The 25,283-nt window shown below is 50.8% G+C and overlaps 1 protein-coding gene across 3 annotated transcripts in view; it reads left to right on the top strand.

Annotated features, from left to right (window-relative positions):
- MRAS (muscle RAS oncogene homolog) overlaps positions 1-23,568 on the top strand; it is a 60,550-nt gene extending 36,982 nt beyond the window's left edge. For all 3 annotated transcript variants that reach the window (XM_060099629.1, XM_060099627.1, XM_060099628.1), the window contains exons 3-6: positions 12,331-12,484; positions 13,836-13,935; positions 19,022-19,101; positions 20,806-23,568. In XM_060099629.1, coding sequence (XP_059955612.1) covers positions 12,331-12,484; positions 13,836-13,935; positions 19,022-19,101; positions 20,806-20,905 — 434 coding nt within the window. In that variant the 3' untranslated portion in view covers positions 20,906-23,568. The remainder of the gene's footprint in view (positions 1-12,330; positions 12,485-13,835; positions 13,936-19,021; positions 19,102-20,805) is intronic.
- Positions 23,569-25,283: the final 1,715 nt, after the last annotated feature.

The raw sequence follows: 25,283 nt of genomic DNA, 5'->3' as shown, positions 1-25,283 counted from the left end.
GATCTTCTAGGGCCTTGTAGGGAAATAAGCCACTGGAGGGTTTTGAGCAGAGGACGGGCATGGTCTGACTGATGTTTAAAAGGCTCGCTCTGGCTGTGGTGTGGACAACAGACCAGAGAGGAACCAAGGCAGAACTAGGAGACCAGTTCAGAGGCTCCAGATGGTAGACTAGGACATCGATAAAGGAGGTGGTGGGAAAGAGTTAGAGTCTGGGTGTATTGTAAGGAGGAAGTAGCAGAATTTGTCGATGGAGTATGTGGGATGGGGTAGGTGTATGGAGGGAAGAGCCTTTGACCTGGACAACTGGTAGAATAGAGTTACATGTATCAGGATTAGAAAGACGGATAAATCAACTATACTTGAATAAAATAAAATTTTAAAAAAGGTTAGAAAGACGGGTAAAAGCAAGTTTGAGGGAAAAATTAAGAGTCTAATTCTGGATGTGTGAAATCTGAGATGCCTTTCACACATACAAGTAAAACTCAAACCAGCACCGGGGGTCTGAGTCTGGAGTAAGGGGAGGTGTGCAGGCTGGAGATGGAAACTTGGGAGTTGCCACATAAAGCCATGAGACAGGAGACCTCTGAGAAAGTGAACGTGTTTAGAGACGGGGTCCGGGGATTGAGCGCAGGGACCCACTGATGCTCAGAGAGGGATTAGGGTCAGAGAAGAAGCAAGATAGAGTGACATACCAAGGCCAAGTGCAGAAGGCTCTTCAAAAAGGAGGGAACCATCCAGTGCATCAGATGCTGGTGAGTGACCCAATGGGATGAGGACCACGAAGTGTCCGCTGGATTTAGTGACACGGAGTTCATGGTGACTTGACAAGCTCAGCTTTGATAGAGTGGCCTGATTATGGTGGGTTCAAGAGGGAGTGGGGAGGGGGAGGGAGGGAGACGCAAGAGGGAAGAGGTATGGGAACAGATATATATGTATAACTGATTCACTTTGTTATAAAGCAGAAACTAACACACCATTGTAAAGCAATTATACTCCAATAAAGATGTAAAAAAATAAAAAAGAGAGAGAGAGAGTGGAGGAGAGGAAGGGCAGGCAGTAAAACCAGATCCCTCAAGGAGTGTGGCTGAAAGAGGAGGAGAGAAATGCACAGTAGCTGGAAGGTGTGAGCTCACGGGGAGGGGTTTTTTATTTTTAATTTTTTCTTCTTTATCTTTGTTCATTTTTTTTAAGGTGAAAGAAATTATACCATGTTTACATCCTGATGGAAATGAACCAATAGGGAAATGGATGAGGCAGGAGGGGGAGGGGACAAAATAGTAGCAATGTGCTTCCATGGGTGACAGGGGACAGGATCCAGTGGGCAGCTGGAGGGATGATGGTCTTGGACAGGAGTAGACCGGGGCATCCACCGCAGAGAGGGGAAGGTGGAGCACGCATTTCAGAGAAGGGAGGTGGGTTTTTTCCCTCAAAATTTAGATATAATTCACATGTAAAATCCCCCCCCCTTTTAAAGTGTACAGTTCAGTGGCTGATAGTATATACACAAAGGTGTGCAATCACCAACTGCTGATAGACTTCACAGATCAGCGGGCACTGGAATCACCACTGTCTCCTCCTCAACATTTTCATCACCCTCCAGAAAACTCACACCCTAAATTATCCATCATTCCCCCCACCCTCCCCTCCCCCCAGTCCCCAAGCCACTCATCTCCTGTCTGTCTTTATGGATTTGCCTATTCTGGACATTTCACATATGTGGAATCATATAGCATGTGACCTTTGCGTCTGGTTTCTGTCCCCTAGCACAGTGCTTTCAAGGTTCATCCATGTTGTAGCGTGTCTCAGGATTTCATTCCTTTTTACGTGTGAATAATATTCTAGTACAGTTGATCCTCGAACAACGTGGTGTTTAGGGGTACCGACCTCCCTCGCAGTTGAAAATCTGCTTATAACTTTTGACTCCCCCAAAACTTAACTACTAATAGCCTGCTACTGATCAAAGCCGTTACCAATGACATAAACTGTCAATTAGCATGTATTTTATATGTTTTATACATATTATATACTGTATTTTTACAATAAAGTAAGCTAAAGAAAATGTTATTAAGCAAATCATAAGGAAGAGAAAATACATTTACAGTACTGTACTGTATTTATCGATACCATAAGTTTATGTCATCTGTTTATATCTGTCTGTCGGTACCTACATCACTTTTCTCTTATAGGATACAAAGCACTGTAGATATTATATGTGTTACTAACACTAAACATCAAAAATGAAAGGATAATATGAAAAAGAAGTTCATATTTATACACAGGTATAATGATTCATGCATTGATAACAAAGAAGCAGTGACATGAGCACTCTATGGTAGCCTAGTGTAACCGATACAGTTGTTTCCCAGTAGCCTAGCTTTAACACTAATGAATGAATCGTTATAAAGTTTTTACAGCATACAGTATTACAGTCATATTCATAATACAGTACTGGAAACACATTTTTTTTAGAAACCACTTACTTGTGATGATAGACGGATATGCAGTTTCTCTAATTACAAGCTGAGGAGGGGAAGAGACATACTGTGCAGTTATGTAATTCTTTGAAAGCAAAGTTATAAAACAATAAGAAAACTAACAGATTAGTAATTTTAAATATCACTCACCTTATGCCTAATGTAAGGACAGGCCATCCACTTCAATACGAGTCTTGCACATGATGTTCTACACATATATTTTTGTATATTTATTGAAAAGAATCCCCATATAAATGGTATAAATAGACCTGCTCAGTTCAAACCCGTGCTGTTCAAGGGTCAGCTGTATATGGAGGGATGACATTTTGTTTATCCATTCATCAGTTGATGAACACTTGGGTTGTTTCCACTTTGGGGCTATGATGAATAATGCTGCTGTGAGCATTGGTGTGCAAGTTTTTGTGCGGACATGTGTTTTCAGTTCTCTTGGGTACACCCCTGGGAGCGGAATTGCCGGGCCGCGTGGTAACTCTGTTTAACATTTTGAGGAACTGCCAAACTGTCTTCTAAAGTGGCTGTGTCATTTTACTTTCCTCACCTGCAGTGTATGAGGCTTCTGCTCTCTCCAAGGCAGGTTGGTTTGGAAACTTGTGGAGTTCAGCTCCTGATAATCTGTTTTTGATCCTCAGCTGGGGGTGGAGGCTTGAGGAAAGAGGAAGCGGTGGGAAATGGTGGCCTGGGAATGGAGGGACTGGATGGGGATGTGTTTAGATCTACTGGGGGTTCTAAGGGTGCCCTGCGGCTGCTCTAAGGGAACCAGGCCGGCTCAGCCGAGCTCTCTCCTCCTGGCTCCACGTGGCTGCCCAGGGGCAGGTGTGGAGTAGGTGAACGGTTTGGGGTGGCCAGGTGGGGGTGTGGGGAGGAGGCATAGCCTCCAGGACTTAGTCTTCCATCCCCACAAGCCTCAGGTGGTCCGTCCTCACCCCTCCTCACAGGCCTTGGGGACACTGCCACCAGCTCCTCAGCCAGGCCGGGACCCAGACACGCTTGGTTTCAGATCATGCCTCTGCCGTTCATCAGCAGGAGGAACCTGAGCAGGTCCCAGCCCTGCCCTGCCTCCGTGTCTTCCCTGGTAACATTCCCCCCGCTCCCCACAGTGGTTGTGAGGTGGAAACGGGGTCTCAGGCCACTGCTTCGCCTCCCTGTTCCTCTCCATGGCCAGGCCCCTCCTAGGCCCCCATCTGTCTCTGGGATGCTCCTGGGTCCCTGGTTACACAGGTGAGCCCCGCTGCTGCTCTTTCCCCTCTTTCTTCTCTTCCCTCTCTGAGAGCGACATGGAGGTGGGGTGCGGGGAGGTCCAGGCTCCTCTAAGAATCCCACAAAGCCACGGATGCCCTCCCTGAAAGGGTGTGCGCCCACACATGCAATGTGCCCACCAAGTCCGTGAATCTGTGGGCCTCATGGAAACGTCTCCCAAGACCTCCCCGACTTTACCCCACTCCCGCAGCTGCAGCGGTATGGTCATGAGAACAAGTGTCCCCTGGGGCCGGTGGCCAGCACTTTTCCCCTGGGGTCAGCCAGTCAAGGTTGGGGCCACTGCCAGAGGGAATCTTCCCCCATCGCCAGGGAGCCAGCTGGCGCCTGCCACGGGATTTTAGCTCCCTCCCCTTAGAGCGGCCTGGCTCCCACACTGGGCCAGCACTTTGGAGAAGGAGAAAGCGGCCCTTTTTCTGGGAACAGTGCCTGGTCGATGCATCCAGCCCTCTGCCCGGCACCCAGCCTACCCCATACACACCCTCTCCCAGAAAGGGGAGGCTTCATCACTATTGATCCTCAACTAGGTGGCATTTCTTAATGGGAGTCTTTTCTTAGGAAGAGCATAGACCTTGCTGCCTGACTGCCCTGTAAAATGGGCACATCCCTTCTACCTTGCACAGTGGGCCTGTGCATGAGAGGGGTATAGAAAACACCACGCACGGTCCTTGGAGGCATATTATCTCCAGAAATTGTCATCTGTGTTGCTTCATATTCCAGAACCCTTACTTCACCCTGAAGGGAGAGTTATAGGACTTTAAAAGTCTGTTTTTAGTGGTTTCCCTTACAGCTGGCGTGGGCTGTTTGAACACAATAACATTGTGTTCAATTGCATTTCCTGTAGCGTGCGTGCGATTTGTCCAGTCATTCTGTAAATATTTTTTGAGCCCTTCATTGGGTGCCGAAGCTTTTGGGGGACCCAGGGAAATGAAAGCCAGACTCCCACGCTCTGGGGCTCCACCACCTGGTGGGGAGCTGAGCCCGGCCTAGAGGCACAGTCTGGGAGGAACCAGAGCCACACACACCAGCAAGGGTTCAAAGACAGAGGTCGGAGGTCGGAGGCCGGTGGGGGCCCTCAGGAGAGGAGGAGGGCTGTAGCCCTTCTGGAGGGCAGCTGGGGGAGCCCTGAGAGGGCATTCTGGTTGGAGGCATGGCTGGGCAAAGGCCTGGAGCCGAGACACAGCCCAGCCAGATCCACACCCTCTGGTTGAAGCCAACAGCCTGGATGAGCTGAGGCAGCTGGACCTTGGGGAGTTGGAGCACCCTCCTCCCCAGCGTGTGGCCTTGAGCAGGTCCCTTTAACTCCCTGGGCCTCAGTTTTCTCATCTGTGCAAGGGGGACAGTAATACCTTCTTTCCAGGGCCATGAAAAGGAGGACTGCAAGGACGTGTGTGTATAAAGCCCCAGCACGGCGCTTGCTGCGTCGGAACAGTGAGTGGGACTACGCTTAGCCAAAGAGCTTGGACTGTACCCTGAGCTGTGGGCCAATGTCAGAGCCACGAGACCCCTTGCCAGGGTTTGCCTCCCTCTGGGAGCCCTGGAGGAGGAGGAGGAGGAAGGAGAGGGAGAGACCTAGGGAGGGGGATGGGGGAGGGTTCAGCAGGGACCCAAGCAGGTGCTGCCTTCATGCTGGCTGCCCGCCTGCCTGGGACCCCGTCCCCGCCAGCATGTGGGCTTGGCTTCTGAATCCACCAGAGCCAAGAACGGCTCCAGGGTTTCCACTTAAATCCTCCCCAGCAGCACTGCAGGGCCCGCCCACCCCCGGGTGGGAAGACGGGGGCAGGGCAGGTGGAGATGCACAGCACTGGCCCCCTCTGTGTCTCTCCTCCCTCCTCCTCCAGTCTGTCTGCCTGCCTGTCTGTCTCACTCACACAGGCACACATTGGCAGAACACCTCTCACGGTGACTCATGCTTTCTGTCTCGGGAGTCCTCCTGCCGTCGTGACATCAGGCATGGGGGATGCAGGCAGGATCATGAGTTTTTTTTGAAGCATAGCTGCCGTGTTCTGCAGCCTCCCCAGAAGCCCAGAGCTGCTGACCAGGGCCTGGGACCAGGCTTTTGCAGGATTGGGGAGGGGAGGGGTGGGCAAGGGGTGGACCCCAAACCAGACAAGGCCCAGCTTGGCCCCCACTCCTCCCTGGTTGAGCCTGCCTTCCTGGGGCCCACGGTTTGGAATTTCCACGGCGCCCTCAACCCTGCTCTCTCCCCTTGGCCCCCATTCCCTGTGTGCCCTGTCCTCGGGGTGCCCCTGGTCATTCTTTCCCCTCCCTCCGAAGCACACTGCCTTTGCTGACACCCTGGTAGCCTCTGCTCGGGGTCCTCCTCCACCTCTTCACAAGCACCCTCCTTCAGCCCCTCACGCTCTGGATGCCAAACTCTCCTCTGACTACATCTCTTTCCTTTCTGGACCTTCAATAGCTCCCCAGTGCCCACCAAGTTCTAACATTTTAGTGTAGGATCCAAGGTCCCAGCCTCTGATCTCCCTGTCTCCTCTTCCCAACACAGACCTTTTCCCCCAGCACACCAGCCTCCTCACTGCTCTCTCCTTTCCAGCCCCCGGGCCCTTGCTCATGCTGTTCCTCTGCCTATGAGGTCCTTCCCCAGGCCCTGTCTTTTTTTTTTTTTTTTTTTTTTTTTTGCGGTACGAGGGCCTCTCACTGTTGTGGCCTCTCCCGTTGCGGAGCACAGGCTCCGGACACGCAGGCTCAGCGGCCATGGCTCAGGGGCCCAGCCGCTCTGCGGCATGTGGGATCTTCCCGGACCGGAGCACGAACCCGTGTCCCCTGCATCGGCAGGCAGACTCTCAACCATTGCACCACCAGGGAAGCCCCCAGGCCCTGTCTTTTTATGTCAAATTCTGTTCTTCGATAAATGTCCTCTCTTTGCTAAAACCTTCCATTATCCCTCCAGGCCGAAGGGACCCACCCCGTCTCTAGATCTCCAGTAATATGTATCACTTTCTGTCCTGTGTTGTTATTTTTCTTTAAGTATCAGCCCAACTAGCCTCTAAGTACCTTGAGAGGGAGATGCATCTTATTCTTTAACCACCCAAAGTACCAAGCAGCAGAGGGGTTGGTACCGAGTAAGTGCTCAGAAAATAATTGGATGGTTGTACCTCTTAGGGTCACACCTGCAGGCTGCTCCTGTCCCCCAAAGGTGGGGTGGGCCTGGCGGTCACCACACACCCATGTGCTATTTCTGTCCAGGTTTTTATTAGGATTATGCTAGGCTCTTACAATGAGCTAGAAAGTTCCTATATTTTCCTTGCTCTGGAACAATTTGTAGATTACAAGACTAGCTTTGGGCTCCTCGTGGGGTCATTTTTGTCTCTTCAGTTTCACTGATAATTATTGGCCTATTCAGGTTTTATATAGTTTCTTGAGCCAATTTTGTTCATTTATATTTTCTTAAAACACCCATTTCATCGAGTTGAAAATATGTTGCTATAAAACTGTAGATCGTTTTCTCTAATTAAATATTTATCTATATCCATAGTCATAGGCCTTTTCTCATTCCAAATATCTTTTCTTTTTTTCCTCTGATAGGAATTCCTAAAGGTTTTTTTCTTAAGTGGTCTTTTCAGAGAATCAGCTTTTGCTTTTTAGATATCAGCTACTTTTTCCTTCTTCCCATTTTCTTAATTTCTACTTTTGTTGATGATTTCTTCTTTCTTTGGTTTTATTTTATTTTTTCTTTTCTAACCTCTTGGTTTAAAATGCTTAGTTACTTTTTAGTCTTTCTTGTTTTCTGAAGTGCATTTAAAGCTGTAATTTTCCTCTAAGTACCACTTTGACCTCAAACCAGGGGGTTTTATTATTGTCTATTGTTGTACAATTCTAAATTGTTTGTGATCTCTGCTTTGCTCTTCTCTTTTACTGGAGAGTTGTGGAGCACTATACCTTTTTAGATTTTCAAGTGGATAGTTTCTTTTATACTCATGTTTCTGTTCATTTCTGATGATCCATATGACTTATGCTTTCTGGAATTTGTTGAAATTTTTATTTATGGCCTAATATATGGCCAATTTTTATGACGATTTCACGTGTGTTTGAAAATACTTATTTATGGTTTTGAATGTAAAGTTCATTCTTTCAGTCTCTCAGATTACATTTGTGAATTGTATTATTTAATGATAAATCATTATTTTGGGAGTCACTTGTTCTATCTCTAAGGGAGGACTGTTCAATTCTCCCACAATGATTGTGGGATTTGTCAATTCCTACTGTTTTAAAAAATTAGTTTTTTATACATATATATATATATTTTTAGGCAACATTCTTATATGCTTCTGACTCATGACTTTGGCATTTCTTGATGCTGGACTTTTTCCTATTATAAATACCCTGGTTTGTTCTGTTTAATTCCTTAGCCTTGAATTCTGTTTTGTGGATGCATGTGGCTGGCATATCTTTTTTTATCTTTTCATTTTTCACTCTTTCTGTGTGATTTTGTTTTATACGTGTCTTTTATAGTAGCAGACAAGTGGATTTTGTACTGAGTATCTGCTTTTAATGGGTGAATTTAACCCATTTGCATTTACTGTCATTCATCATAGATTTATTTCTGCCATCTTATTTCATGTCTACTTTTTAAACTTTCTTATTTTTGTATAGTTTCATTGGATTTGTGCCATTTACTTAGTCCTGTTTTTCTTTCCTCTAATGATTAGGAAGGTTTGAGTTTTATTTCAGGTGGTTATTCTATACACATATGTGTGTATATACTTATGTTTTTCTATCAACATCTGGATGTAATCAATATCTTTAAACTCTTCCCAGATAAGGCAAGCACTTTAGTAACGACTTACTTTTTCCCAGCCCATACCCTCACATATGGATCAGCATAGATTTTAGTTCTAAATTGCCATTCATTTTCTCCAAGTTGTGTTATAATATTTATTTAAATTTAACTCTTAGGTTTTTCTGCTTCCTTTGCATACCATTGGTACCATTGTTTATAATACCACTCGTCTTTCTCTTTCATGGATCTATTTTTCACTTTGCTGGTGTATATCCTCCAAGAATTCTCTTAGAAACTGTGGGTAATGTAATTTCTAAGGCCATCAATGTCTGAAATGACTTTTTCTCTGTTCTAGAGGGTCCATTTTGATTTTCAACTCCCTGTTGAATCATTTTTTTTTAAGTTCTGAATGATCAGATTTTTAAATATCTCAGACCTTTAGTTTTTGTTTTGGATAATATACACCCTCAAAATCTATGAGCATATTAATTACAATATTACCTGAATGTCTTTTGCTATTCAATTCAGGCCTCCCCATCCCCACTTCAGCCAAATCCATGCCATTTTCATCTGTTTTGTTGATTGCATTTCTGAGTGGGATTTACTTAGGACCAAAGGCTCCACTCCCTCTGGGTGAAGGTGCAGTCTTCGTTCCCCACCCCCTCCCGAGGAAACTGCGGAAACTGCCTCAGTCACCCCACTGGTCCTCAGCTGTAGATCTTATTTTCTTAGCCCCTTCATTTGGTATCCAGACCAAAGAATTCTAGGATGTCAGAACTCAATCCTGAAGACCCAGGAGCCCTGCCCCGCCTTTCGTCCATGAGGAGACCGAGGCTCTTGTGCGTGGGGCACAGACTGGGTCCGTGTGTCCGCCGAGCCTTGCCCCTCTGCCATGCTGAGTGACTCAGGAGGACGTGCAGGGGCGACAGGCTGTGGGGACAAGGTCACTCTCTCAGGCACGAGCTCAAGATATCTCCTGAGGAGACGTGGCTTCCTGGGGGTCCTGGATAGCCCGTCCTGTGGCTTTCCTTGCCATCCACACACATGTAGATGGATATATCCTACATCTGTATCTCTTGCCCCTCTTCTAAGTTTCTGACTGAAGTCTGCAAATGCCTATTTGAAACCCACATAGGTGTCTGAGAGGTTCTGAAGTGTGTGTCAAAAACTCAGCCCTCCCAACCCTCTTTTTCACCGTCTTCCCCACCTCGGGATACGACACCACCATTCATTTGACTCAGGCCCCAGACAGCCACTGTCCTCAACACTCTTCTCTCCCACTCCCACGTCTGCACATTTCCACCCAGAACGCCCCGCTCCTGTTGGCTCTGTCTTAGAAAGTGGCCTAAACCTGGTCACTTCTCACAGCGTCCACCCCATCCCACCATTGGTCCAGCCCTCCATCCTGTCTTGCTGGTTATGGCATAACCTCCTACCTAGTGCCGCTGCTTCTACTCTTGGTCTGGGTTTTCCCAACAGCCAGGATAAACTTTTCAAATGTCCTATAGATCATTTCGCTCTTTGGCCCAGTCTCTGCGGTGGCCCGTTTCTTGCTTAGAATGAAGTCAGCCTTACCCCGGTGCAGCAGCCCACCCCCCATCACCTGCCCCCACCTCCTATCCTCCACTCACCAGTCCCTCCGCTTCCCCAGGCCAGCGGGCCTGCCCTTGCACACCTCCACCCACTGTGTTCCCTCTGCCGGGAGTGCTCTTGCCCTCGGCCATGTGGCTCCCCCTCCCCCATCATTTAGTCACTGTTCAAAAGCTTCTCCTAGAGACGCTCTCCTTCCCTATCCAAAACGACACCAACTTCTTCCAGTTTCCTTCAACTGGCACCATTGGTCTTCATAGTATGTACTCACTTTACTAGATATAATATTATCCATTCATTTATCTGCCTTCCTATTAGAGTATATGTAAATCCTATGGGAGCAAGGATTTTGCCCCATTCCCCCTGTATCCATAGTGCCTAGAACACTGCCTGACACACAGTAGGCTCTCAGATATTTCCTGAATGAATGAATGGATGCATGAAACCGAATAGGCTTCACATTCATTTATTCATTCAACTATTGTTTGTGCCAGGCTCTGAGTAGATGAGTGACACACAGACCAGCTCCCTGCCTCTGGGAACTGACAGTCCAGCTGGGGGCCTTTTCATGGGCAGTGAGAACAGCGTCATGAAGGGTCTGTATGGGGGCGGTGAGAGTCATGGGGGCTCAGGAGCAGAATTCTGTGGGTCAGAGCCTGCTCACCAAGCTAGGGGAGCAGAGAGGAGGGGTGGCTGGGGGAAGGGAGTCCCAGGCCCGGAGGTGAGAGAGGCGCCCCGGGTGAGGACACAGGCTCACAGCAGACGCTCCCATAGGGCTTCTCTGTGCCAACACTGCTCCGAGGGCCTGAGTACATGCGCTCAAAACAGCCCCGACGAGCCCCATTTTAGGAAGAGGAGGCACAGAGAAGTGAGCTTGCCCAGGATCACACTCCAGAGATATGAGGAGCCAGACTCAGCCCCGAACCCGGCTTTGAAATCGGTAACCAGCCGCTCCGCTGCGTGCAGGAGAGGGGAAGTGGGTCTGGGGCAGGGGCTTGCAGGCCGCTGAAGGGTTCAGATTTCACAGCGCCCACAGGGCTGGAGCCGGCCAGGCTTGCAGGTCTAAAGGGAGACACCCCCACCCCCTACGCCGCTGAGGCTGTGACCTCTCTCTGAAACAGTCAGGGAGGGCATTTTATCTCTGGAGAATAGCGGTGCGGGTAGTGGAAGAGATGGATGGGTTGGGGGGAAGAGCCTTTGCGAAGAGGTTCCCCCCGCAGCCTCCGTCTCCCCAGCTACCTCAGCTCCCACATCCCACCACCCTGTAGCAGCCGCATCCTAGGTGGTGAGGGCCCCGGCTCTCAGGGGGCTGCTTCTTCTCCTCGCCCTGCCTGGCGTTTGTCCGCACAGGGACTGAGGACCCTTCCTGACCTGGGGATGGCCTCTTGGGGCTTCCCTCAGGCTTGTCCCAGGGCTCTCCTCCAAAGGAGCTGCAAGGTAGAGGCATTGTGTCCATTTTTAAGAAAATTTATTTATTTTTATGTTTGGCTGTGTTGGGTCTTCGTTGCTGTGCACGGGCTTTCTCTAGTTGCGGCAAGCGGGGGCTACTCTTGGTTGCGGTGCACAGGCTTCTCATTGTGGTGGCTTCTCTTGTTGTGGAGCACGGGCTCTAGAGCGCAGGCTCAGTAGTTGTGGCACACGGGCTCAGTAGTTATGTCTTGCAGGCTCTAGAGCACAGGCTCAGTAGTTGTGGCTCACGGGCTCTAGAGCGCAGACTCAGTAGTTGTGGCACACAGGCTTAGTTGCTCCGCGGCATGTGGCATCTTCCCGGACCAGGGCTCAAACCCGTGTCCCCTGCACTGGCAGGAGGATTCTTAACCACTGCGCCACCAGGGAAACCCCACTGTGTCCATTTTACAAAGGGGAAAATGGAGGCTCGGAGAGTCAGGTGACTTTCCCCAGAATCAGCTTGTAAGGGCTGCAGCAGGGCTTTAAGCCTAGGTCTGGGGACTCCAGAGGGATTTTGCAGCAGAGTTGATCACTGGCTTTATGAGGCTTTTCTGTAGGCAGAGAATTAAGGCCCAGGGAGCACCGTGGGCTGGAGTCAGTGGGTCCACAAATGAGTCCGTTAGAACCTCACACTGAGGTGTCTGAGGCCCTGCTGGACCCTAACCAAGCACAGCCTGGAAGCTCTTGGGGGCAGCTCGATGGAGTCACCCCAGGGGCCGCAGGAGCAGCCTGGGGGTCCACAGGCCCCAGGGGCTCCAGGGTGGGTGGTGACAGTCCCTGAGCAGCCTCATCCCACCCCAGTTCTGGACACAGCCGGACAGGAGGAGTTCAGCGCCATGCGGGAGCAGTACATGCGCACGGGGGACGGCTTCCTCATCGTCTTCTCAGTCACGGACAAGGCCAGCTTCGAGCACGTGGACCGCTTCCACCAGCTCATTCTGCGCGTCAAGGACAGGTGAGGGCGGCCAGGCCGGGACCTCCCCATGCCCGGTTCAGGGTGGGCTCTGTCTGTCTGTCTGTCTTTCTCAGGTCTTCAGGTGAAAGCTGAGGTTCGAGGGGCAGAGCTGAATTCAGACCTTTCCACACAGCCAGAGGAGTCTACACACAGCCAAGGCCTCGAGGCGTCGGCCCCCTCCCGTCTCTCCTAAGCTGTCCCCACCGATGAGTCAAGGAATCATAAATAACATCTGTTTTTCAGCTCCCATGTAACCAAATTTTATTACAGTCAAAGAAAAAGTGAATTTTCTCTCCAGCGTACCTTGTAACTGGTTACATCACATTTGACTGTGAGATTTCTAAGCCCCTATTAAAGGCTCATGTTTTCCTTAGCATAATATGGCGTAGTTAAATAATTTGGAGTCTGTTTTAAGCCCAACTGGTCTTTTCAGTTAATTGGCTCTTAAAGAGGCAATGTAAAAGTAAAAGGACAAGCTAATAGGAAAAGAGCAAGCTTTGAACAAATCTCGAAAATTCAAAATTTTCGAAAATTTCAAAATTCGAAAAATCCAGTTAACACTTATCTCAAAGGCAAAGTGTTAATAACTTTTCAAGGTAAAGGGACATACACTCACACACACATACACACATCTACACACAGAGCTCCAAGAGACAAATGTGGGTTAAGCCCCTGACTATAGGACTCTCTAAAGAGAAAACGTACATGACACAGATACGGGAAAATATTCAACCTTCTTGCTCATCAAAGAAGTGCAAGGAAGAAGGATAAAGTACCACTTTTCACCCATCAAATTATAATTTCTTTATGAAAATACTCGATGCTGACAAAGACTGGCATTTCATTCACTTTGGAACAGCAGTTTGGCCCCGTGTGTCCACGGGAACCTTTAAGGCAGACATGCCTCTTGATCCCCCCCTTCCACTCTTGGGAGCCATCCTGATTTTGCAGCTGCTATTTCTTGAGTGGCAACTGTGTGCCAGCCCTGGCCCCGGTGCTCTTCACAAGTCACTGCTGATGGCCACAGCATGTTGGCCTGCATGGGTGGTGTGTCAGGGTGACTGGGAGATGAGAGGAAGCAGGTCTGGGAACCTGGCCGCTGGCCCAGTCAGTGCAGAGCCAGGGGATTCCCAGGAGGGCCTCCACTCAACCTTGCAACAGGCCTGAGGCTTCAAACCAAGGCAGCCAGCAGCCCCCGGGTCCCTCTTCCATTCCAGGAGATGTGGAGGGAAAGACTGTGAAGTTAACCCAGCCCCAGAGGGAGGTGCTGTGTGCTGTGTCAGGCCTGAGGCATGGGTGCCCTGCCTTCACCAAGGGAAGCTCACGAGCTGCTGTTCCTCTTTTTTCCCAGGGAGTCATTCCCAATGATCCTCGTGGCCAACAAGGTCGATCTGATGCATTTGAGGAAAATCACCAGGGAGCAAGGAAAAGAAATGGCCACCAAACACAATGTAGGTGGTGTGTGTGTGTGCGTGTGTGCGTGTGTGTGTGGGGGGGGGTGTCGGGGTGAGGGCTCAGGGGCTGTCAGTGCCCCTCACTCCTGCAGTCCTAGTCTACTGGAATGAAACACAGGCCTCCTAGGTAGTGGCCTAGATCCACATAGAGGCACATAGGTTGTGGGATGTTTTGTGAAACAAGACAACAGGCCAGAGAGAAAGCACCTTCTTGGCAGTCATTAGAGGCCCTGCTGTTGAGGGCAGGTGCATTCACCTCCTGGCCCCGACGCAGCAGGTTCCTCGCTGGGCTGTGCAGAGGCTTGGCTTTGTCCCTGTCTCTGAGCCAGTGCCTGACTATGTTCAGAATCGTCAGATCAGCCACCTTCACTGAGCCCTGCTCTGTGCCAGGCATTGTGCTGGGGGACCATCTACTCCCGACAACCACACGTTGAGGTAGGCACCACTGTCTTCATCAAGTGATCAAACCGAGGTTTGCCCAGGCCACACAGTGCATGTCAGCAGACATCTTTGCGTTGCTTTTTTTTTTTTTTTTTTTCAGTTCACTGGGATGCCCCTTTGCCCACTGGATGGTGGGATCACTGGGCTTCTTCCCACCCCTCCCCCCGCATAGCACAGCCATGCCCTGGCCTCAGTGGTCAGTTATGTACAAGTTCACCCAGCCTCCTGGAAGGTCTGCAGGGTTGCCCCTTCCCTCTGCCCGGTGGGCCCAGCTCTGTAAGTAGAGAGAGGGGCTCACCGCGAGTTCGTTTTGCTTGTCTCTGCCTTCTGTGTTTATTCGCGTATTCATTCAACAGTCCTAGGCCCTGGCAAACAAAACTCCTTGCCTCAGGGTGCTTGCTTCTAGAGATGGCAACAAATTAGAGCGTGTCAGAAGGTGACATGTGCTCTGGGAAAGTAAATCAGGGAAGGGGGTAGGGAACGTGGAGTGGGGGGCTGCTTTTACACATAGGTGGTCAGGGAAAGCCTTACTGGAAAGGTGCGTATCAGTGAGGACTGACAGGAGGTGAGGGAGTGGGTCCTCTGGATATCTGGCGAAAGAATGTTCCAGCAGAGGAATAATCAGTGCAAAGGCCCTGAGGTGGGAGTTTGAGGAACAGCAAGGAGGTGAAAGGAGGCCGGAGCGGCCAGAGCAGGAGTAGGAGGGATGAGTAGCAGGACGTGAGGTCAGAGCGGGGGGTTAAGGCCTTATGGACTTGTGCTCAGAGTGGAGGGGAAACCACTGGAGGGTTTTTGTTTGTTTGTTTTTTTAAAGAAGATGTTGGGGGTAGGAGTTTATTAATTTATTTATTTATTTTTGCTGTGTTGGGTCTTCGTTTCTGTGTGAGGGCTTTCTCTAGTTGTGGCAAGCAGGGGCCACTCTTGTTGTGGAGCACAGGCTCCAGACGCGCAGGCTCAGTAGTTGTGGCTCACGGGCCCAGTTGCTCCATGGCATGTGGGATCCTCCCAGACCAGGGCTCGAACCCGTGTCCCCTGCATTAGCAGGCAGATTCTCAACCACTGTGCCACCAGGGAAGCCCCACTGGAGGGTCTTGAGTGAGGAGTGACATGGCCTGACTCATGGCTGAACAGCTTCCCTCTGGCGCCCGTGTGGAGAAAGGTCTCTGGGGGCTGTACCGTAAGCCAGGTGCCGGCTGACGTGGACCCGCGTGGTGCCCGTGGAGGTGGCAAGGAGCGGGTGGATTCTGGTGTCTTTCTGAAAGCCGACAGGATTTGTCCACAGACCAGATGTGGGGTGACAGAGAAAGGATTTGAGGAGGATGCCAAGGTTTGGGGCATGAGGACCTTTCAGAAGACTGGAGTTGCACTAACCGGGCAGGGGGACTAGAGCACCGAGGACGTCAGGAAGACCAGGAGCTTTGTTTTAGACGCTTAGGTTGAGGAGCTGAGGGGAGAGTCAAGGGGAGGTGTCCAGACCGCTGTCAGATACACCATCTGGAGGTAAATACTGGAAATCAGCAGCATGTGGGTAGAATCTAAAGCCATGAAACCAGAGTAAATCTTAAAAGTTCTCATCACGGGCTTCCCTGGTGATGCAGTGGTTGGGAGTACGCCTGCCGATGCAGGGGACACGGGTTCGTGCCCCGGTCCGGGAAGATCCCACATGCCGTGGAGCGGCTGGGCCCGTGAGCCATGGCCGCTGAGCCTGCGCGTCCGGAGCCTGTGCTCCGCAACGGGAGAGGCCACAACGGTGAGAGGCCCGTGTACCGCAAAAAAAAAAAAAAAAAAGTTCTCATCACAAGAAAAAACAGTTCTGTAACTATATATGATGGATGTAACTAGACTTATTGTGGTGATGATTTTGCAATATATACAAATATCGAATCATTAAGTTGTATACCTGAAACTAGTGCATGTCAGTTCTACCTCAATTTTGTGTGTATATATAATTATGTATTTATGTATACACTCACATAGAGATGGAGACAGAGGTGTATACACACAAAAAGAAAAAAACCATGAAGCCTGGGGGAATGGTTGTCGATGGGGCAGGGGTCCCAGGCTTGAGGCTGGGGACACTTCGGTGCTGTGGGTTATATGGGGAAATGAGAGGAAGCAGCAAAAGGGACAGAGAGGTCAGTGATGGGTGAGGCCCAGAGTGGGGTCTTGGGCGCCAAGGGAAGAACATGCCTCAAGGAGGAGGAAGTGATCAACCAAGACAGGTGTGCTCAGAAGTCTCCAGGTGAGCACTTGGAACTAACCTCTGGGTTTAGCATTAGACGCAGGCCTCAGACAGCAGCGTGCCCGTGCCCTCCACCGGCCAACATCCTGCACAGAGAGAGGCCAGGAGCCATGGCATCCCACAGCCTCGGGCTCCGCACAGTGAGCTGATGCTAAGAGCCTTCACAGACCCCTGGGTGGGTGCGTGGCTGGCTGGGACGGGGGAAGGGTGCTGCACGGGGATAGCAGCAGCCCCATTCTGCAGGTAAAAGGGAATGAGCCACAGGGGGCTGAGGGGATTCTGGGGGCTTCGCGGCTGGCGAGGAGTGCCCACCCATCCCCACTAGAACCCGGGTCTGCAGTCTCTCCGCTGACGCTCCTACAGTGAACGCTGCTGCTTCATTGACCATTCGACCAAATGACCCTGTGAGCTCCTGTCCTAATTTCAGAGCTCATAAGGCAAGCTCTTCTTTAGCTGACCAAGGCAGGTCGCCCCCATCCAATGCAGAAGGTGGCATTTCCTGGCCCTTTGGTGGAGTCAAATAGTACTACCATTTATTGCAGGGTTTCCCTTAGTTTAAGTCTTGTGACTACAACACCCTAGAATTCTAAGAACCCAGATAATGCACATCCGTGTTTCTTCAGAAGCAGGATCCCTAGAAAGAAAGTGGAGGCATCTGGGGACCTGGGCGTACTACAGTGGTGTGCCTGTGAGCAGGCAACGGAAGTCTGAGGCCCCAGGAGCCTGGGACTTACGAGCTGGCAGGATTATAGGATGTGAAGAGCCTCCGGGGAGGTCCCAGCCCCAGCTGCCCTCCCGCTTCCCCGCTGAGTGAGTGTGCAAAGGGAAGAACGCTGTCCTGCCCTCACAAGGTTGCACAGGACTCTGGCTCCCAAGAGCTATTGGGGCGCCTGCCATGCCTAGAAGAGGCTCCGCAGCGGACCTCAGCACCTCTACCTGTCCGTGCAGGGCCCTGTGGGAAGTGCAGTGTGCACTTGGTCCAGATCTTGATTCTCTGCTGGCCACCGTGTGGCCTTGGGCAAGTACATCACCACTCTGAGCTCAGTGTCCCCAGCTGTGAAACGTAGATAACCGCTTGCCTCAGAGGGTTAACGTGAGGATGAGTGAGGTCAGGGACGTTGAGACCTGGAAGGCCAAACAGCCCACAGTCACCTCAGGGAGCAGCCTACAGTGGAAGGCAGTTTCCTCTCGGGGTTATCAGAGGCTCAAATATTTGCCAAATGAAAATTTCGAAGGTCTGAGCCAAGTCCTTCGTGCTCTGCCCTTTGTGTCTGGGTCAGCTAGAGCAAGCCCCTGCTTGAAGCCACAGCGGTGTGTGAACATCTGATCTCCTGCGATGATCGTTGACGGGAAGATACTTTACGATGTGCTCTGGGCCATCATTTACAACACGCTCCTCTAAGATAACGACTTACCCTGTTACCCCGGACCCCCATGCATTTAAAGTGTTGATCGTTTTTATTTTCTTCGCTGAGCTTTTCCTTTTCAAGTGTGTTATAATGAAATGCCTTAATTTTGTAATCAGGAGAAGGTTGCGGAAAATACCAAAGTTCTTCAGTCTAATCGTGATTGGCTCACCTGCATCTCATCTAGGGGGCCTGTGCGTGTTGTCCGGAGCCCACACGCTCGCCACTTGTTGGGGGAGTGGGGATGAGCCTCCTGACTTTGTGGGGTCCCTATTAAAGGAGAAGACCGTGTCCTGACCTCATGGAGCCTTTGGTTTCCTCCCTGTGCCGGTCCGAGGCTTGGGGTAGACACGGCCCTATAGGGTCCCCTCAGCCACATCTCGCAGTTACTGCTGCCTTCCAGCCGGGTAATGATCCTCAGCCTTAAACATGCAGACACAATCCTTCTGCAAACGTGGCTGAGCTCTGGGCTCGTAGACGCAGACCAAGCAAGAGCTGGGCCAGGCAGACGGTTGAGGTCGGGGTGGGGTGCATAGACCACCAGGGTCGCCAGGGTGCAGAGTCCTGCCCAGGGCCAGCCTCACCTCAGCCTTTCCCACCGGCATCCCCTCTGGAGGACCTGAGGAGAGGGGCAGAATCCTCTAAGGTAGAGAAATAGACCTCAGAGAGAAAACTGAATAGAATCCGAACATACATCAGTTTGATAAATGAAACAGTCTTTAGTCTTCAAGTGTCTGAAAAGATCATTTTTATTCTGTTTTTAGGGGGCTCTTAAATATCTCTGTGACCAGAGAACAAGAGAGAATCAGAAAAGCTGTCAGTAAAACTTTCCGACTTTATAGAGTGAAAAACCACTGAGGGCTTGAGGTTGTAGGAGCCGGGGTTCCATGGGGGCTTCGTAGGGTTCCTCGGGACCTCTGAGAATTTGCCTTTTTAGGGAACAGGACTATGTAACACTGTTACAGGAACTCCGTAACGCTGCTTTGCTTTCCAGATTCCGTACATAGAAACCAGTGCCAAGGACCCACCTCTCAACGTCGACAGAGCCTTCCATGACCTGGTTAGAGTAATTAGGTGAGTGAGGCTCGCCTGCCTGGAAGCAGGGCCTCTGTGGCCAGACAGACACCGGGAAGGCTGGAGGAGCACGGCGCCGTGTCTGAGGCCCAGGCTGGGCGGTTCTGGGCCTGGTTTTCTTTTCTTTCTTTTTTTTTTAATTTAATTTATTTAATTTATTAATTTTTTGGCTGCATTGGGTCTTAGTTGCGGCACGCAGGATCTTTGTTGCAGCAGGCAGGCTCTTCGTTGCAGCGCATGGGCTTCTCTTTAGTTGTGGCACCCACGCTCCAGAGCACATGGGCTCAGCAGTTGTGGCACGTGGGCCTAGTTGCCCCGCGGCATGTGGGATCTTAGTTCCCTGACCAGGGATCGAACCCGTGTCCCCTGCATTGGAAGGCGGATTCTTAACCACTGGACCGCCAGGGAAGTCCCTAGTTTTGGATTCCTTACACTTCTGTCCATCTCTGTCCTTCCCACCTATCTTTGCTCTCCCCGACTCCCTATGGGTGAAGCCACAAGCTAAACAAAGTGCTTTCCTGCGTGAGGTGCCTCCCTGGCCTCCCCTCCATCCTGAAGCTCAGGCTCCCTGAGGACAGCGCCTCCATCCTGCCCCCGCTGTTCTCCCAACACCAAAGCTGCCAACACGGTAAAAAGTAGGCCATTCTCCTCTTCCCTGATGTCAGAGCACCCCTTGACATTTCACCTGAACAAGCAGCATTCTGATCCCCAGGTTCCAATCACAGAGGCTTTGTACATGTGTCTCCTTTCCAGCCCCTACCCACTGTCGGTCTCCAGGGAGTGTCAGAAATCCCAGGCTGTAGTCTCTTGTGGATTCCTTTGCATAGTCAGGTCCAAACCTTAATCATCTCATGCTTAGATGACGGAGACAGTGTCCTGGCTGGTCTCACTGTCCCCCCACCTTTCCTGTTGCCAAAATCTTCAACGTACAGAGCGGCCTAACCAGTGGTTCTCAGACCGCATGCATTTGGTATGTTGTCTTATGCCGACCTGTAGGGCTGTTGCTTAGTCATGGAGTCGCCGTGCACTTCCCAACCTGCCGCCTCTCAGCCCCCACAGTGCGTGCACACACTCACACCCATACACACACACCCAACAACCTCCTTTTCTCATCATTCCCCAGCGTGGACTGTGGTTTGCAGCCTTCACCTTATGCTTTAGCTGGCAGTCCTGCCCTCGGGAAGCGATTTTCTCTTGGGCCTTTGCCTGGAGTTAGGAGATGCTACCACAGCAGGAGGGGGTGATGTCTTGGTTATGGACCTCGAGTTCCAAGGGCAGGTTTTAGATGTAGGAAAAATGAACAGGAAACACGTAAAAAGCTTTTGTGCTCAGTTGACCTGTCATTTTATTTAAAATATGAAACACAGACATAGAAGCCAACCCTGTATAACATATAACATAGCTTGTGATTGAAATAAACGTAGCCACAGCGTGGTATCAGGAAGTCTCACCAGCAGCGTGACAGGTTTTGCTCTGCCGTCTCTCCCTTCCCACCTCCTCGCCTTAGAGACACCGTCCAGGCCAGGCTCTCCTCCTCCAGCGTCCAGGACAGCGGCCCCTCCTCCCCTCCCCCTCCCCCAGCCCCCTCCCCTTCCAGAGCCAGAACTGGGCTCCCAGCCGCAGACCCAGGGGCAAGGGAGGAGAAGGCAGGGAGAAGCAAAGCCCTTTCTAACGTTGTTATTCTGACCTTCCTCGTCTCAAAAGGCAACAGATTCCGGAAAAAAGCCAGAAGAAGAAGAAGAAAACCAAATGGCGGGGAGACCGGGCCACTGGCACCCACAAACTGCAGTGCGTGATATTGTGATGGCCCGAGGCCCTGGGCACAGTGACCGGGAACTGGCCAGCCCTTGGGACCCCTCCACTGCCTAATCGCACTGAAGACCATTCTAACCATGACCCTTGGCCTGAGGACAGGGAGAGAGGGAGGCTGGGCAGGGAGGAGAGAGAGTCTGGTTTTGCTGGAAGGGCACGGGCTGCCCTGTGTCTCAGCAGCAACCAAGAGGCAACGGTACACAAAGCAGCATCCAAGTCCCTGCGCTGATGCAACCCGGTCCCTCCGCGCTCTTGATGGCTGTGTTGTTCCTTTGAACCACATAGTGTGGGTTTGATGTGGAAGTGTTTATCCACGTACAAAAACAAGCCATGATCACGCTTCCCCCACCCCAACCCCGGTCCACAGTGTCTGAGCTTGGGTGTCTTTTGTAGATTTTTAAATTATTTTAGGGATTATTATTTTATTAAAGGGGTCTGTGCCCACTGCCTGGTGAAGTTTCAAGTCTTCAGCAGACCTCTTCTATAACATGTCTGGAATATGGTGGTTTTTTAACTGAATTTTCCCAGCCGTGCCAAAACTCAACTCAACGTGAAAGCAGAGTGACCGAGAGACCAGAAGTTCATGGGGACCGTGGCTGGAGGCCCCGGGAGAAACAGACCCTACTCATGGCCTACTATAAACTGGAGAGAAGAGAGATGTGTGTACCCAGAAGGTTTTACTGTGGTTGAGGATGCAGATATTAGGAAACAAATTTTGTTTTGCTGAGGGGAGAGACGGGCACGTCAGTTTTAAAAGGGCTTCTCATTACCCTGGAAATATATAAATTTTAAGTAAGTTTATTGGAGTCGCAAAAGTGTTCGTGTATTTTTCAGGTGGTGTGGGTTAAGTTCTGTGTTCTTCGCAGCCGTGGGAGAGGGCTTTCTCCCATCACCTGTGCTGTCTGGTGCCTCTGATACAAACACACTGAACTGGCGTGTACGGTCTCTGCGTCAAAGTCAGCTAACATGGACACCATCTGGAAAACTCTAGTTCGTGCTAAATCTTAACCAAAAATGATCCAGTACTGTTCTTACTAAAACAGCACCAAGACCTGAAGCCATTTTCCCTTTGAGTCAACTGACTCACTTCTTAAGTCCAATAAATGAGCAAAACCCCTTGAAGCATTTGCAAACTTAGTATTACAGGTTGCCTTTCTGGCAGGAACTTTTATTAACCTCTTGGATCTTAACTACACTATGTAAGTGGAGGAGAAAGTAAGGTTGGGGTGACGACATGGCTCCCATACACCTGTTTCTACAAGGGGCCAGTCCCGTAGCTTCCTGACCACGCCCACCTGCCTCTCAGGTGCTGCTGGTGTGAGCCAGACTGGGGCGGGATGGATGGACAGCGCACCCTCGAGAGAGAGCCAAAAGATGAGGCGGCCGGCTAGTGACCTTAGTTTCCATCTGTTACAAATCAGGCCACCAAGCAAACTAGGATATCCCTAGTGAGTGGCCTGGCCACCATTTGGAGAAAGAAACCCGGGGAAAGTGAGCACTCAGCTGGACATTGAGGCACCTGGATTCTTCCCCAGTTTTGAAAATATGCTGAGTTCCTAACTCAGCAAGATCACCAGCAACGTGGTGGAAGGGGAACGCAGCCAGAGAGTGATTCTGATGCCGGAAAAAACAGTTGGGACTTCTGTTTGTTGGAAAATCAAACTTCTTTGTCTAAATGGCCCTTTTTTTCTGACCCTAAAAGGAAAGATAACAAAGAATATTCCAGATCAGGCACTTCAGAGCTTCCCAAGATCCTGTAATGTTAATGGGCCTTCTAAACACTAACAGGACGAGGCTCTTTCCAACCGATACGCTCCTCTGAGCCACACCCTAGCAGCCCGGGTGCAGTTCGGTGGCAGCTGCAAACTGGAGATGAGGAAGAGGCAAGACAGCGGGAAGAAGGAAGGATGGAGATGCGGTGATGGAGCGACTTGGAGGAGCAGGACAGGAAGCCCTGCACACGGGGCAGCGTCCACTTCAGAAAGGCCCCGGGCACGGACCACCACCAGCACCCCTGCCCACTGTGGAGCCTGCAGCTCCCTGACGGCACTGGACGGGGAGTCTTGTTAGATCAGTTGACTGAGAACGAAGCCCTTAGCTGTGAATGTAACCAGACAAAGGGATTCCAGCTGCTTCTAGGCCCTCCACCCAACAGGGCAGCACATCTGCCCCACCCCCGGCCCCATCTTCCATCTCTCCTGCACTCAGCCCACAATGCCGGAGGAAGAAACTGGGTACGGGATGGCCTTCTGAAGCCTCCTTGTTGAGCTAATGGTCAGCCTTCATCTCCCGTGACCTGATTTTCCCCATAGGTGAGATGGGTGGATAACACTTTTAAAAGGCGGTTCTTTGCGTTTTAGAGAACTGTGGACGCCTGTGGCAGTGGCAGCTTCTGGATAGGCCTGAGTGGAGCAAACCCAAGGGCATCCCCGGTACACGGTCACCTGGCGGGGTCAGTCTGGAAAACCAGTTGGCCATGCTGCTTCCTGACTGTGGAGCCCAATGGGACTTGTGTCTTTGGTGGCATTCTGGTGTTCCCACTGGTTTTCCATCTGAATCGTGCTCCCTTCATGCCCGCTGGAGCACACCCTTCCTGAAATCCTCTCACCCACTGTGTGCCCTCAGATTTCCTTCGAACATTCTTCCGCCCCTCCCCCACTTAGAGGGCTCTTTTCTCCCCAGCAAGTAAGGCTAGCCATCCTCTCCACCCCCAGCCTGGGGCGATGGCCACTGACTTTCCCTCACAGGGGACACTTGGATGGCTTCTGTTAGGACTTTGCCCCCCCTCTTCTTGTGGAGAATGCCTGTCAGCCTGGTGCGGTCTGCCTCATGTTCCTAGGAGGAGTGACCCACTAACCCGTGGCAGCTCTAACCCAAAGGCCCCTCGGACGTGTTACAGAAGATCCGGAGCCAGAGACAGTTTCCCTCCATTCGCAGCCCATTGGATTAGAAAGTCCATGTCGGGTTTACTTAGAATGAAAGATACTTGAATGACTGAGTGCCCGTGAGCGCCCAGCTTCTGTTACACAGTGTTAGCCATTGTCTACACAGGTGGCCATTGTCGTGAAATGAGAGTGATGCCTGAAGGTCTCAATGATGCTCGAGCCTTTTATGTAACTTTTATTAAGTCTTTGTGTATCCCAGCTCATTAATAAAGAAAAGAAGAGGAACACTTGTCTGTCTGATTTCCTCTTACTCAAATATTCCTGACGTTTCGCTGAGAACATTAAACGTTCAGTGTCTGGCCCAGAACACTGCCCTCTTGCGGACAAGACAGCTGGTGACTGTGAGGGTTGTCCCCGTCCTGCCGATCTCCTGACGTCCAGCAACCCTGGATAAGGGCTCTGCCTCTGACTTTTATGTGCCTTTGAGCAAGTTACCTGCTTTAATCTTCAGCTGCCCCGCCTGTGAATGGGACAGTGGTGTGCGCTTCCTAAGCATACGAGGGCTAAAGCTAAGTGTGGGCGTTCGTGGTACAGATCCCAGAAATGATGCTCTTTGTAAAGGACACCGATTGGATTGTCTGCTGTTGCTTTTCATGAAAACTGCCCCCTGCCCCCATCCGCGAGATCACAGTCTTTCATATAATGTGATTACATTTCTCTTTTGATTGAAACTGATGGGTCGTTGGCCAAGCTGAGCCTCTTTGGGTCTTTTTCCCAGGGAATAGAGGACCAAAGCCCTCTCTTGGTACTTCTTTGGGTGATGACAGCTGAAGCATGTAAACTTGGAGGCTAGGGGTGCTTCTCACACCCTCCGCGCTGGGGGCAGAGAAGGCCGGACGGCAGACTAGAGTAGGGAGGGGTGGTGTGGCTGCCTGCCCATTCATCCCTCCCATGCAGATTTCCTGGGCACCAGCACGTGCCAGACACTGGGCTGGGTGCTGGGTGCTGGGTGGTGATGAGCAGAGCAAAGGCTCTTCTGATAGATCTCCTTTAGTCCTGACCTACTCAACCAAAACCTGCAGTTTCACAAGATGCCCAGGTAATTCACATGTGCAGTAAAATCTGAGTATCACTGCCCTACGACATCAACCCAGCACTGGAATAAAATCTAGCCTGGACCTGAGGCAGGAGATGGATGGGCCCCAGGCTGAGCCTCTGGAGTTGGTCCCCTGTGGACAGACACTCCACGATGAAGACAATAGCAAGAGGGAAGAGGAGCTGAGCCCTGCCCAGATAAGAGACAAAGAGGCCACGTGTCCCTCATTCTGAGGTCAAGGAGAACTTCCTGACTACACATGCGCAGAAAGGCTCCTCGGGGACCAAAAGGGGAGGGGGCATCATCCCGTAGTAGGTGATGTCAACCTACCCATAGGCCTCTTCACTAGAATCCATCTTGGCTAAGAGATGCGCACGCACACAGGGGAG

This window comes from Mesoplodon densirostris, chromosome 5 (assembly GCF_025265405.1).
Source record: "Mesoplodon densirostris isolate mMesDen1 chromosome 5, mMesDen1 primary haplotype, whole genome shotgun sequence".
Taxonomy (NCBI): domain Eukaryota; kingdom Metazoa; phylum Chordata; class Mammalia; order Artiodactyla; family Ziphiidae; genus Mesoplodon; species Mesoplodon densirostris.
Note: the sequence above shows the minus strand (reverse complement) of the source record. Positions and strands in the feature narration are given on the sequence as shown.